General features: G+C 43.0%; 1 protein-coding gene across 3 annotated transcripts in view; it reads left to right on the top strand.

The window, feature by feature from the left end:
* CCDC82 (coiled-coil domain containing 82) overlaps positions 1 to 14,629 on the top strand; it is a 67,459-nt gene extending 52,830 nt beyond the window's left edge. For all 3 annotated transcript variants that reach the window (XM_056561525.1, XM_056561523.1, XM_056561524.1), the window contains exons 3-8: positions 5,491 to 5,668; positions 6,069 to 6,161; positions 7,651 to 7,775; positions 8,984 to 9,154; positions 11,316 to 11,495; positions 13,904 to 14,629. In XM_056561525.1, the coding sequence (XP_056417500.1) occupies positions 5,491 to 5,668; positions 6,069 to 6,161; positions 7,651 to 7,775; positions 8,984 to 9,154; positions 11,316 to 11,495; positions 13,904 to 13,972 (816 nt within the window). In that variant the 3' untranslated portion in view covers positions 13,973 to 14,629. The remainder of the gene's footprint in view (positions 1 to 5,490; positions 5,669 to 6,068; positions 6,162 to 7,650; positions 7,776 to 8,983; positions 9,155 to 11,315; positions 11,496 to 13,903) is intronic.
* Positions 14,630 to 15,272: the final 643 nt, after the last annotated feature.

Here is a 15,272-nt window from a genome sequence, read left to right as displayed (position 1 = left end):
TACGGTTTACTTTTTTCCATACTGTTCCATCCATTTTTTTGCCATACGGTTTTCTTTAGAAAAACGGATTGAAAACAGTATGGCAAAAACGTAGTGTGAACCCATCCTTACCCAGACCCATGATTCTACGGTCCCTCTTTTTCTCCATTCTGCTATTATAAAGTGCTCGAGAACCTTCAGTAGCTGTTGCTCAGACACTCATTTAGGCTGGGTTCACATCAAGTTTTTCAACTACGGTTCCCACATACATTTTCTATCAAAAACCGTATGGGAAAAAAAACGGATGGAACAGTATGGGGAAAAAGTGAACCGTATGCGTTTTTAAACAGTATACTGTTTATAAAAGTGCATAAAGTTCCATACGTTTTGATTTAAAAAACAAAAAAACATACGTTTTAGAAAATTTGTCATTTTTAACGGGAGGGGTCTTGGGTGAGGACTTTAGGATGCAAGTGCGCATGTGCAAAGAAAAAACGTATACGGTTTTGTCGTATGGAACCGTATACATGTGGGTTTCCCATTGACGTCCATGTTAAAAAAAACTTATGCGGTTGCAATACAGTTTTTAAACTGGAGTCAAAACCGTGGTTGAACACGGTTTGGAGTACTGTTAAAAAACTTATTGCAAGCAACCGTACGCAACCGTAGGCATCAGGGTGCTTACGGTTGGCAATGCTTTGCCTATGTATACCGTTTTCAATACCGTTCCATATGTTTTCACTAATGAAAACGTATGCGGGAACCGTAGTTGAAAAACGTGATGTGAACCCAGCCTTATCTAGCTATTTATCCTGATTGCCTCATATGCATGCACACTTAAAGGGGTACTCCACTGGAAAACATGTTATTTTTTTTTTAAATCCACTGGTGTCCACAGTTAAACTGATTTGTAAATTACTTCTATTAAAAAATCCCAATACTTCTAATACTTATCAGCAGGGACGTGCACACATAGGGCTCAAAGGGGGCTTGAGCCCCTGCCTTTTCATGCACCTGCCCCTTAATGCCCCCTTTTTTTTATTTTTATAAAAGGTGTGAGGCACAGAGGCACAGGGGCAGGAGTGTATAGAGGCACGGCTGGTAGAGATAACAGCAGAGGACAAGAAGAAAGAGCAGAAACAAGTGTTAGGAAGTGACATCTTGTCATACAGGCATCTCTGGACACTGTCTCCCGGGGTCCTGCTGCTGCTGACGGCCCCTCCCCCTCCCTGCTCCTCTCTGGGTAAGGAAAGGAAGAGATGGAGGATAGAAGATCAGCTGGAGCTGCCATGAGGGGACAGTAAGTGATCATCAGCCGGGTCTGTCAGGGAGGACTGTAGGGAGGGTGGACTGTGTGAGGGGACTGAGAAGAGTCCACAGTGACAGTAACTGATGATCAGCAGGGTGGTCTGTCAGGGAGGATTGGCCTCCTCTACAAGCAGCTTCAGGGAAATTATAGTGTGTTTTTGTGTTTTTTTTTCCTTATTTATTCTGATATACACTATGGGGGAGATGTAACAAGTACTGCAAGGGTAAAGATTTTTTTAATAGAAGTAATTTACAAATCTGTTTAACTTTCTGGGACCAGTTGATTAAAAAAAAATAAAGTTTTCCACCAGAGTACCCTTTTAACAGGGCTCCTTTCTCCCCACTCCTGGAACTGTCCACAGCTGGTAACTGAGCATAGTCCATATGTAGCTTATGTAGCACCAGACCCAGTGTGACACGAGGTGTGGACAGCATCGGGACACTGCGATGAGCTTATCTCCAGCCGCAGTGATGTCGCACCTCGGTCGGTAATAGGCTGAGCGCATGTCATATAAGGAGCCTGGGCCTGTTATGCGACACTGCGCTCATTGTATCACTGGTCAAGGCGGGAAATCGCTGCGCCCGGCAATAAGTTCATCGCAGTGTTTCAATCTGTGCACAGGAAGCAGAAAGAAGGCCGGAACGGAGGACAGAAAAGCAGAAAAGAAAATAACTTCCTCTGTAGTGTACAGCAGCTGATAAGTACTGGAAGGATTGGGATTTTTTAATAGAAGTAATTTCCAAATCTGTTTAACTTTCTGGCACCAGTTGATTTAAAAACATTTTTTTCCAGTGGTGTACCCTTTAACCCCTTGCCGCAGAACGCCGGGTATACCCGGCGCTGCGGCACTGGAGGATTATGCAGCGAGCTCAGGAGCTGAGCTCTCATCATAACAGCATGGTCCTCAGCAGCCAGGACCCGTGGCTAATGCTGGACATTGCCATTCCGGCAGATGTCCTGCATTAACTCTTTAGACGCGGCAATGAAAGTTGATCGCCGTGTCTAAAAGTGAAAGTAAAAGCATCCCGGCAGCTCAGTCGAGATGATCGGGACATTGTGATAAAATCGCAATGTCCCAATCAGCTGGGACGCAGCAGGAGGGTGTCTTACCTGCCTCCTGCGCATCTGAAAGCCTGAGCAATCAACCGCCGATAAAACTGATCAATGCAAAGCTATGGCGTTGCAGGGATCAGTGTAAAAGATCAGTGTGTGCAGTGTTATAGCCCCCTATGGGAGCTATAACAGTGCAAAAAAAAAAGAAAGTTAATAAAGGCCATTTAACCCCTTCCCTAATAAAAATTTGAATCACCCCCCTTTTTCCATAAAAAAAAAAACTGTTTAAATAAAAATAAACATATGTGGTATTGCCGCATGTGTAAATGTCCGAACTATAAAAATATATCATTAATTAAACTGCACGGTCAATGGTGTATGCGCAAAAAAATTCCAAAGTCCAAAATAGCGTATTTTTGGTCACTTTTTATAACACAAAAAAAATAAAGAATAAATAGCGATCAAAAAGTCAGATCAAAACAAAAAATGGTAACGAAAAAAAATTCAGATCACGGTGCAAAAAATGGAACAATAAATGGAACAATAAAAAAAGTTATAGGGGTCAGGGAACAATTTTAAACGTATAAAATTTCCTGCATGTAGTTATGATTTTTGTCCGAAGTAATAAAAAATTAAACTGATATAAGTAGGGTATCATTTTAACCGTATGGACCTACAGAATAAAGATCAGGTGTCATTTTTAATGAAAAATGTACTACCTAGAAACGTAAGCCCCCAAAATGTACAAAATTGTGTTTTTTCTTCCATTTTGTCGCACAATAATTTTTTTTTTCCGTTTCGCTGTAGATTTTTGGGCAAAATGACTAATGTCATTACAAAGTAGAATTGGTGGCGCAAAAAATAAGCCATCATATGGATTTTTAGGTTTTTTATTTATTTTTTATTTATTTGATTTTTAAAAGGAAGGGAGGAAAAAAAAGTGCAAAAAGGGAAAAACGCGATGTCCTGAAGGGGTTAAAGGGGTACTCCGGTGGAAAACTTTTTTTTTTTATTCAACTGGTGCCAGAAAGTTAAACAGATTTGTAAATGATGTCTATTAAAAAATCTTAATCCTTCTAGTACTTTTTAGGGGCTGTATACTACAGAGGAAATGCTTTTCTTTTTCTGATTTCTCTTCTGTCATGGCCACAGTGCTCTCTGCTGACATCTCTGTCCATTTTAGGAACTGTCCAGAGCAGCATATGTTTGCTATTTGAATTTTATCCTGCTCTGGTAGTTCCCTTTAACCCCTTAACGACCACGGACGTAAATGTACGACCTGGTTTGGCGGGACTTCCCGCACCAGGACGTACATTTACGTCCTGTGTATGACCGCGAGCTTCGGAAGGGTGCTCGTGTCATACACGGCAGGTAACAGACGGGGACCCGCCCGTAATGGCCGACATCCGCAATCGCGCGTATGTCCACCATTAACCCCTCCGATGCCGTGATCAATACAGATCAGGTCATCTGCGGCATTGCGGCACTTTGATTGGATGATCGGATCGCCCGCAGTGCTGCCGCGGGGATCCGATCATCCAGCATGACAGCCGGAGGTCCCCTCACCTTGCTCCGGGCGTCTCCCGGGGTCTTCTGCTCTGGTATGAGATCGAGCAGACCAGAGCAGAAGATCACCGATAATACTGAGCAGTGCTGTGTCCTATGCATAGCACTGCACAGTATTAGCAATTAAAGGATTGCTATAGATAGTCCCCTATGGGGACATAAAAAGTGTAAAAAAAAAAATTAGAAAAATGTAGAAATAAGAAGTTAAAAAAAAGTGAAAAATCCCCTCCCCCAATAAAAATGAAAATTGTCAGTTTTTCCCAATTTACCCCCAAAAAGCGTAAACTTTTTTTTTTAATAAACATATTTTGTATCGCCACGTGCGTAAATGTCCGAACTATCAAAATATAATGTTAATGATCCCGTACGGTGAATGGCGTAAACGTAAAAAATTGAAAAAGTCAAAAAATGCAGCTTTTTTATTAAAAAAAAATTGATAAAAAATGATCTAAAAGTTTATATATGCAAATGTGGTATCTAAAAAAAAGTACAGATGACGGCGGAAAAAATGAGCCCTCATACCGCCCTATATACGGAAAAATGAAAAAGTTATAGGTGGTCAAAATAGGACAATTTTAGATTACTGATTTCGTACAAAAAGTTAGATTTTTTTTTTAAGCGGTACAAAAATATAAAAGTATCTAACCATGGGTATCATTTTAATCGTATTGACCCACAGAATAAAGAACACATGTCATTTTTACCGTAAAGTGTACAGTGTGAAAACAAAACCCTCCAAAATGTGCAAAATTTGGGTTTTCATTTAAATTTCCTCCCTAAAAAAATTTTTTTTTTGGGCTCGCCGTACATTTTATGGTAAAATTTGAGGTTTCATTACAAAGTTCAATTGGTCACGCAAAAAAACAAGCCCTTATATGGGTCTGTAGATGGAAATATAAAAGAGTTATGGATTTTAGAAGGCGAGGAGGAAAAAACGAAAACGCTAAAATAAAATTGGCCCGGTCCAATTTATTATAACCTAAACGTATGCTGCGCAAATCAAGAAGGAAGCGGCTATCCAATAGGTCGAAGAAAACAACGCATAGTTTTATTCACCCATCTGCAAGCAAGGACACTTTGGACAATTTTATTTTTCATTAGAAGGATAAAACGTCTTATCCCCTATCCAAAGAGTCTGATCGCGGGGCTCTAACCCAAACAACAACCCCCCCACGCGTGATCTCCGGGCTGGCAGCGGCGGTGCCGGAACACGGAAGCCTGGATGACACGCAACGCCCCCTCCATTCATGTCACACCCCCTCCCTTAGACATGAATGGAGGGGGAATGGCGGCTGTAGTCGCTAGTCATCCGGCACGGGCTGGGGTGCTGCAGCGGAGATGGCAGGGGGTCCCCAGCAGCGGATATCCTTTGGATGGGGGATGAGATGTTATCCAGCGGAGTACCCCTTTAACAATAAGCAGGAAACAAAATGGAGAACCCCTTTTATAACAATCTGTAAAAGAGACAAGTTTACCTAACATCTACCTCTGACAGAAGCTTGGGATGTATCCCACTGTATACGGGGGCGGAAGGATACGAAACCCGTACACTGTTTTCATTGTGCCCCTTTATTCTGTTGCAGGAAGGTTCACAAGATTCTCATTCACCATTACCCCCAGAAACACCTTGCGAGAGCGAGGACAGCGGTGACCTGTCCGACTTCATAGTACAGGATGACGTGGAGAATAACAACAACGGAGAGGCTGAAAATCCAACATTCAACTATAAGGATCTTCTCAGGAAACATCGCATTTCTCTGTGTGAGCTCCGTATATATTAGCACTGAAGGATATACCTGTAACCATGTGCGTTGTATACGCAGGCCTAACATTTAAAGGGGTTCCCAGTAGCCACTGCTACTCCTTTGGCAGCCATTCAGGCATCTGCCAATGCCTATATCTGTAGAGTAGGGTTTCCCAACCAGGGTGCCTCCAGCTGTTTCAAAACTACAACTCCCAGCATGCCTGGACAGCCGAAGGCTGTCCAGGCATGCTGGGAGTTGTAGTTTTGCAACAGCTGGAGGCACCCTGGTTGGAAACAATGCAGTAGGGTGTAGGCCGTGGCAACTCAATACGATGTTATCAGCACACGGTTATTTGGAGATCATCGGTCGACCATGATACATTGTGACGACACATATGTCTGTGTTTCTTGTTGCAGCCGATTCCCATGACTTGTCCTCCCATCTCCAGAAAATCATTAAGGCCTTCCTGATAAACATCGTCGATGGGGATTTTTTAATATCACTATACGGTGAGTAAATATCTCTAAACTTTTATAATGTAATCCTATCTTTAATATTCAATTCATATATGGGGTCCACCCAGGGCCGGCCCTACAATGCGTCCCACTGGGCCCATTGGACCCAGGCGGCACCTTCACAGTGGTGGCAAATTGCCGCCCGGAGAAGACTTTTTACCCCTTTGCGACCCATGAAGGACCTAGTCCATCATGGCGCTGCTCAGGGTGTATGGAGCCGGTCCCTGATTTGTGCCCACTCCATACTAGCCCACCCCCAGCTGATTCCTGTAGCTGAGGGCCGCTGCTAACAGCCATTATGCAGCGATCACCTTAGGCGGCTATTAGCTCTTTAGATTGCTGCTGTAAAAGCTGACAGCGGCATCTTAAAGGACCTTTAAACTCCCTGGTGGTCCAGTGGGGCGGATCACACACTCCCCAACCCCCCCCCCCCCCCCCACACACACACACAGCACGATCGCAGGGGAGCGATCCACAATAGAGGTAGCCGGAGGGCTTACCTCTCCTTCCTCCGCTGTGGCTCTTCATTTGACAGAGCCTGGCTTTACCACGGTCTACCAAATGATCACATGGGACACAGATCAATGATGTTCTATGGAACTTCATTGATCTGTATGAGGAATAAAAGTCCCATGCGGGACCAATAAAGAATAAAAAAAAAAAGTTTTATAAAGTAAAAAAAAACACACATTATCTCCTTGCATAGTAAAAGTTCAAATCACCCCCTTTTCCCATATAAAAAAAACATGTAAACATAATAAAACTAAACATATTAGCTATCGCCCCATGCGTAATTGTCCAAACTATTAAATTATAACGTTATTAATCCCCCCAAAGGATACAAAACCCCAGAATTACGTTTTTGTGATCATGTCCTCTTGATATGGCATAGTACTTTTTTTGGGGGGGGGATTTAACCCCTGGAACCAGGCAACTCCGGGATACAAAACTTATCCCCTATCCTAAGGGGATAAATGTGTGATCGCGGGGGGTCCGACCACTGGGACCACCCCTGATATCCTTACGAAGCGGAGGCCGATACACCACCTCAATGCAGCTCTATGGGAGAGCCGAAGATTGCAGAGTACAGCGCTCTAGCTCTCGCCGCTTTGTGCGGTGGTTGACACGGTCTGTGCCAGTTTAGGAGGAGAGCCGAGACCCCTTAAGGGAGATCTGGAGCACTCAAGGGAGAAGCAGCGGATGGGTGCGTTAAGTGATAAGAAACAAGGCCCCGTTTTGGAAATCGTGGGGGTCCCAGCTATCATTTTCACAGGGGATATTTTTTTTTTTTTAACCAGGGTACCTCTTTAAAGCCCAGGACTGCTCATATACTGTTACACATTACCCCCGTAATTTACACCAATCCCCTAAACGCCCCTCTTTCTTTTTGCCATAATGCCTTTTTTTGCATTCAGGGTAGGAAAGGTTCCAGACACTTCCAGCAGTTGCTTCTTTGATAATGTCTATTGTGTTTACTCTGCAGACGGTGTAAGAAAAAAGCGCTACGCCCAAGATATGCTGAAATCGCTGGATCATTTGGACAACCGCATCATAGGCCCACGTCTGGAGAGACTAACCACCAGCTGTCGATGGACCAAAAAATACAAGGTGGCCTACCATGGAGAAGTCTATCGCTTTCGTAGATACACATGTTTAGCAGTTTGGGACACCCGCGCAGAGATCAATAAATATCAATAAGTTTGTAAGGGCTCTGGTATTCGGCTAGGGATATAGTTTTCTATATGTCATAGTGAATATAACCACATTGGTTCTGATCCTTGTCTGCATAGACCAGTGTTTCCCAACTGGGGTGCCTCCAGCTGTTGCAAAACTACAACTCCCAGCATGACCGGACAGCCAATGGCTGTCCGGTCATGCTGGGAGTTGTAGTTTTGCAACAGCTGGAGGCACCCCGGTTGGGAAACTCTGGCTAAGACAGTACAGCAGTGTTTGTGTACAGCTGTAATGAATGGACTCCATGAAGCAACGAAGTACAGTCCCTCCCCCAAGGATCCAGGGAGTGGCAGAGGAGCTCCGTACAGAGCCTTATGTGTCTGTGCAGTATTGCCGTCCTGCCCTATCTAGTCCCAGTTTTACAACAGAACAGTTATCTGCCAGCTCTCTGCTTATTCTGTCCCAGTCTACACAGCAAAGCTGACAGTAAGCTATAGAAACAGGAAATGTCAGCTTATTGTGCTGGATTTTTCCAAGGTTTTTAATTTTTTTTGTATTTTTTTTTTGTATTCAAACAGGTTTATTGAACATAATAATAAAACAAACAGAACTAGAACAATCGGCAATCTGTAGCAGGTTACGATAAACATATTAGACTAAGTAAACAGTACACGGAAAGTAAGATAAAAGCATGGAATTATGCAATAAACAGAGAAAACCGCCATCTGCGGTAGTTACAGTCGTGGACAACACCAGAGTCATCCACTCCGAACAAGGATTGGCACATATGAGCAGACTGGTCAAAAAGAAACTATAGGGATATAAGGACATAGGTATAAGGGGGGGGGGGGGGGGAAGGGGGAAAACAAAATGAGTATAGGTGGGGAAAGGAAAGGAGAAAAGAAGATGTAGGTTACAGATGTGGACTCACCTGCGCTCCTCAAGATCCCTCTGCATGTTAGACCAACCTCTGTGCGCCTCCCTCCGCAGACACCCCCCCACGACACACCAGAGTTTTTTTTTTTTTTTTATGTATGAACATAAAACATAATAACCACCACAAAATGATCACAATCTAAATCAGATTTAAAAATGTATTGTTTTCTAATGATTAAATCCTAACAACTCGGTACTTGTTGCAGGAGAGGCTGAACAGCTACCCCGAGCTTTATGTGAAGAACGTAGCGGCTGAGGAGGCATCCTGTGAAGCATGCGAGTTACACCGTACGTGTAGTTACACGGTGACCCTATCAGGACAAGCCTACGATAATGAGACGCTAGAAGATGATGACTTCCTAAAGAACGATAAGCAGGTAAAACGCCATTCTGTAAACTACAATAGTGTTCCTCTACTCTGAATTCATGCAACATGAAGCACTAAGGTCATTGGATAAAAAAAGTAGGAACAGTTTGGGTGTCATAGTAAACCTACATATATCTGGCTGTAGATCAAGTAGCTGCAGCAGGAGCCTCTCCCCTCCATGCTATGTCTACAATAACAGACCCACACTGCGGCCTATGTCCTTGGGATGTCTTGACCCTTTCCAAAGCCTTTGAGCCAGACTTGGAAGGCAACATGAGGAATTATTAACCCCTTAAGGACTCAGCCCATTTTGGCCTTACGGACTCCTCCATTTTTTCCTCCTCGCCTTCTAAAAATCATAACTCTTTTATATTTTCATCCACAGACTAGTATGAGGGCTTGTTTTTTGCGCGACCAGTTGTCCTTTGTAATGACATAACTCATTATATCATAAAATGTATGGCGCAACCAAAAAACACTATTTTTGTGGGGAAATTAAAACGAAAAACGCAATTTTGCTAATTTTGGAAGGTTTCGTTTTCACGCCGTACAATTTATGGTAAAAATGACATGTGGTCTTTATTCTGAGGGTCAATACGATTAAAATGATACCCATTATTATATACTTTTATATTATTGTTGCGCTTAAAAAAAATCACAAACTTTTTAACCAAATTAGTACGTTTATAATCCCTTTATTTTGATGACCTCTAACTTTTTTATTTTTCCGTATAAGCGGCGGTATGGGGGCTCATTTTTTGCGCCATGATCTGTACTTTTTTTTGATACCACATTTGCCTATAAAAAAATTTTAATACATTTTTAATAATTTTTTTTTAATAAAATGTATTAAAAAAGTAGGAATTTTTGACTTTTTTTTTTTTTCCGTTCACGCCGTTCACCGTACGGGATCATTAACATTTTATTTTAATAGTTCGGACATTTACGCACGCGGCGATACCAAATATGTCTATAAAAAATGTTTTTTACGCTTTTTGGGGGTAAAATAGGAAAAAACGGACGTTTTACTTTTTTATTGGGGGAGGGGATTTTTCACTTTTTTTTTACTTTTACATTTTTTTTTACACTTGAATAGTCCCCATAGGGGACTATTCATAGCAATACCATGATTGATAATACTGATCTGTTCTATGTATAGGACATAGAACAGATCAGTATTATCGGTCATCTCCTGCTCTGGTCTGCTCGATCTTAGACCAGAGCAGGAGACGCCGGGAGCCGGACGGAGGAAGGAGAGGGGACCTCCGTGCGGCGTTATGAATGATCGGATCCCCGCAGCAGCGCTGCGGGCGATCCGATCATTCATTCAAATCGCGCACTGCCGCAGATGCCGGGATCTGTATTGATCCCGGCACCTGAGGGGTTAATGGCGGACGCCCGCGAGATCGCGGGCGTCGGCCATTGCCGGCGGGTCCCTGGCTGCGATCAGCAGCCAGGATCAGCCGCGCATGACACGGGCATCCCTCCGATGTCCGCGGTTATACACAGGACGTAAATGTACGTCCTGGTGCGTTAAGTACCACCTCACCAGGACGTACATTTACGTCCTGCGTCCTTAAGGGGTTAAAGGGGTACTCCTATCATGAGGAATTATTAAAGGGGTACTCCTGTGGAAAACAAATGTTTTCAAATTAACTGGTGCCAAAAGAGTTAACAGATTTGTAAATTACTTCAAAAATGTTTCTGCAGAGGAAGTTGTGTAGTTCTTTCCAGTCTGACCACAGTGCTCTCTGCTGACACCTCTGTCCATGTCAGGAACTGTCCAGAGCAGGAGAGGTTCACTATGGAGATGTGCTTCTTCTCTGGACAGTTCCTGTGATGGACAGAGGTGGCAGCAAAGAGCACTGTGGTCACACATGAAAGAACTACACAACTTCCTGTGTAGCATACAGCAGCTGATAAGTACTGGAAGGATATTTTTGCATAGAAGTAATTTACAAATCTGTTTAACTTTCTGCCACCAGTTGATTCGAAAACATTTGTTTTTCACTGGAGTACCCCTTTAAATCTTATAATTGGTAATGGTTCTAGTGTTTTTTTCCTTTAGTCTTCCACATTACACTTTCTTTCTTGTTACCTGGTACATAACCAGAATAGTTACAAAGTAGAATTTGGCTTCTAAAATAAAATGTAACCTTTTTATCTTTTAGAAACTGCTTATTGGCGGGGTATGTTATCGTCGCACTGAAGCGTACCACCAGCTGAGACATTACAAGTATTATCTGTACCAACGATGCATTCCCTTAATTGATAAAACTAAAGGAGACTCTGCAAATAAAATTGTAGATCTTGCGTTGTCAGTGATGGAAGACGAAGACTTTCTAAAGAAAGTAAGTGGCTTCAACTGATAAAAAGAGGTGCATTTATAGCCTGACTGCATATTTAGAGGAGAGGCTTTACTATGTGTTGATTTACGTCTTAAAAGAAAAAACGTGTCTAAGGGCTCGTTCACACAAGCAGATTTTTGTGTGGATTTTCCGCAGCTGATCTGCTGCTTTTTATTTTCTGCTGCTTATTTTATCATGGACTAACCAGCCAAAAATAAGAAAAAAGCTGTAGAAAATAAGCAGCTGAAAATCTGCAGCAAAATCTGCTCGTGTGAACAAGCGCTTAAAGGGTAGCTCCCACCATCATGATTTTTTTTTTCTGTCCCTGCCTATTGCCCTTCTATCCCTAACACCCTCCCTGCCTTTATTTATTTTTTTTACTATTTTTAAAATGGCATTTAGTCTGCCTGGTAGTGTGCTCACTACCAGGCAGACTTCCCCAGCAGGCACCACGTCACTGATGCCTGCTGGGGGGGACTTCCGCCCTTAGTTCTCCCAACAGGGTGCCTCCAGCTGTTTCACCACTACAACTCCCAGCATGCCCTGACATCTATTGGCTGTCAGGGCATGCTGGGAGTTGTAGTGGTAAAACAACTGGAGGCACCCAGGACAGGAGTTTCATGGGGGAAGGAGTGACCCAGGTGCCGATGCGGGAGGGACGGGTGCGGGAGAGACTCTTCCTGCCGCTCGGTAAGTAAACCCAAACAACCCCCATCCCCCCCCCCCCCCCCCCCCCCCGTACCTTGCAGCGCCGCCCATCCTCCCCCGTACCTTGCAGCAGCGCCCCCCATCCCGCTCGTACCTTGCAGCAGCGCCCCCCATCCCCCGCACCTTGCAGCAGCGCCCCCCATCCCCCCGCACCTTGCAGCAGCGCCCCCATCCCCCCGCACCTTGCAGCAGCGCCCCCCATCCCACAGCAGCTCCCCCCATCCCCCCGCACCTTGCAGCAGCTCCCCCCATCCCCCCGCACCTTGCAGCAGCTCCCTCTATCCCCCCCGTACCTTAGAGCAGCACTCCCCGCACATTGCTGTAGCAGCCAACCCCCCGCCCCGCCCGCACCTTGCAGCAGGGAAGCCGATGCGGAGCCCTGGCTGTTACTGCGCCTGCGCAAAATTTCGACTGATGCCCTGCCGGAATCAGTCGGAATTTTGCTGTGACGTCACTCCGCACTGCATTCGGCCACTAGGAGGGCGCCCCCTAGTGGCCGAATTTCAAATTGCTTTTAAAATGTTTTAAAAGCATTTTTTTTAATAAAAGTATATTAGAGATATGTTGTAGTACTTGAGTACTACAACATATCAAAAATTATTTTTCATGACAGTGCCCATTTAAACTTAGAGACCCTACCCACTCCTCAGAGGCCACGCCCACATTTCAGTTTTGGCATTTCAACATTTCATCCAGTGGTTGCATCCTGATCATGTACAACAGATATAAGGCTCATTATTAGAGATAGCTCTGATATAGACTGAGCACACTTCTGATGTCCATTCATGTCTTGCAGGCCTAATAAAGATACAAAAATGTGTCCATAATATGGGTTAATCTGGTCGTTGTGTAAGATGTCATGTCAGTAAATTGATTACATCACAAGGCTCGCAGTATTCCTGTAGTGCCATCTGTTTCCTCCCAGCCCTGCTGCATCTATACAATTCATTTACTAGGTCCAGGTCATGTCCGCACCGCAGAACGAGCAAGGGAGATCAACGCTAGACTTACACTTCAAAAACAGGTGGCCGAAAGTGGATTACACCTTTAAAGGGGTACTCCACTGGAAAACATTTTCTTATAAATCAACTGGTGCCAGAAAGAAAAACAGATTTGTAAATTACTTCTATTTAAAAATCGTAATCCTTCCAGTACTTATTAGCTGCTGTATACTACACAGGAAGTTCTTTTCTTTTTGAATTTCCTTTCTGTCACGACCACAGTGCTCTCTGCTGACACCTCTGTCCATGTCAGGAACTGTCCAGAGTAGAAGTAAATCCCCATAGCAAACCTCTCCTGCTCTGGACAGTTCCTGACATGGACAGAGGTGTCAGCAGAGAGCACTGTGGTCAGACAGAAAGGAAATTCAAAAAGAAAAGAACTTTCTGTGTATTATACAGCAGCTGGGAAGTACTGGAAAAATTGGGATTTTTTAATAGAAGTCATTTGCAAATCTGTTAAACTTTCTGGCACCAGTTGATTTAAAAGAAAATGTTTTTCCAGTGGAGTACCCCTTTAAGTATATTTCAATTTATGCTTTTTTTATGCCTATATTAAACAATTTTTATATATATATATCTTAAGGCTACATTTTTTTCAGATAAAAATTTTATAGTGTTAATCTGTTAAAAATCTATTTTCTATCTGAGAACTTTATCATTTTTGCTCATTACATTCATTTTTATTTATTTATTTTTTTCCAGGAGGTTTCATTTCTTGAAGGTTACTTGTGTGAAGCAGATTACTTCCAGGAGGAGAGGCTTTTCAGTTAAATTATTAGTCCGAAAGTCCCGAAAATACTTGTCTTCTGCAGCTGTAAAGTGTATGGACGGTGATCACGTTGATTCTTGTATAGGTTGCCGGATGTTTGATGTTTTATATTTTATATTTTTTTTTAATCCAAGGCTTCCTTCCTGATCATCACATTTACACCAAGACCCGATGCCACACATGGACTCTGAATGTTTTAGTTCTCAGATGCATTTTAAAGGGACCAGGGGCCAAGATTAGACAAAAGATTCTGCTTCTTCCTTGAAAACAGCGCCATCCTTGTCCATGGGCATGTTTGGTAATGCAGCCTGTCCCCATTCACACTCAAAGGGACCGAGCTGTAATACCAGATGTAACCCATGGACAGGAGTGACGCTATTTTCTGGGAGATGTTGCCACACAGCGAGTAATACGGTGGCATAAAATCAGATCAAATTTTAACACTAATGGAATTTTTTATTGAAGTGGAATGTTTACAGATTTTTCTTATTTTAGTTTTATGAAGTTGAAGTTTTATGAAGTGAAAAACGAGCCTGAAATTTTAGGAAGATAAAAAAAAAAACTGTTGCAGATTTTCCTGCAGCTTATTAAAGGGGTACTCCACTGGAAAACATTTTTTTAAATCAACTGGTGCCAGAAAGTTAAACAGATTTGTAAATTACTTCTATTAAAAAATCTTAATCCTTCCAGTACTTAGCAGCTGCTGTATGCTCCACAGGAAGTTCTTTTCTTTTTGAAATTCCTTTCTGTCTGACCACAGTGCTCTCTGCTGACACCTAGGAACTGTCCATACTTTTGCTATGGGGATTTTCTCCTACTCGGGACAGTTCCTAAAATGGACAGAGGTGTCAGCAGAAAATGCTGTGGTCAGACAGAAAGAAGATTCAAAAAGAAAAGAACTTCCTGTGGAGCAAACAGCAGCTAATAAGTACTGGAAGGATTAAGATTTTTTTAATAGAAGTAATTTACCAATAAGTTTAACTTTCTGGCACCAGGTAATTTAAATTTTTTTTTTTTCCAGTGGAGCAACCCTTTAAATGGGTACTTTCATTAAACTTAATTTTTTTAATTATAATAGATTATGCCTAAATACAAATCTTTGTAATATATGTTCTTAAAAAAAAATCTCTCTTTCACTGTTTATTTTACATTTGAAATCCTGGCCACTAGGTGTCACCCTATGTGGTCCAAGAATCATTCCCCCCCCCCCCCCCCCCCCCCTCACGTCGGGCACGTTCGGGCAGCATGGTCCAGCGTGGTACGAAATGTGCGACCTCCGCTCGCTCTCTGCCTGTATATGAA

The sequence above is a fragment of the Hyla sarda genome, chromosome 2 (assembly GCF_029499605.1).
Source record: "Hyla sarda isolate aHylSar1 chromosome 2, aHylSar1.hap1, whole genome shotgun sequence".
Lineage (NCBI taxonomy): Eukaryota > Metazoa > Chordata > Amphibia > Anura > Hylidae > Hyla > Hyla sarda.
This window is presented reverse-complemented; position numbering and strand designations above follow the sequence as displayed.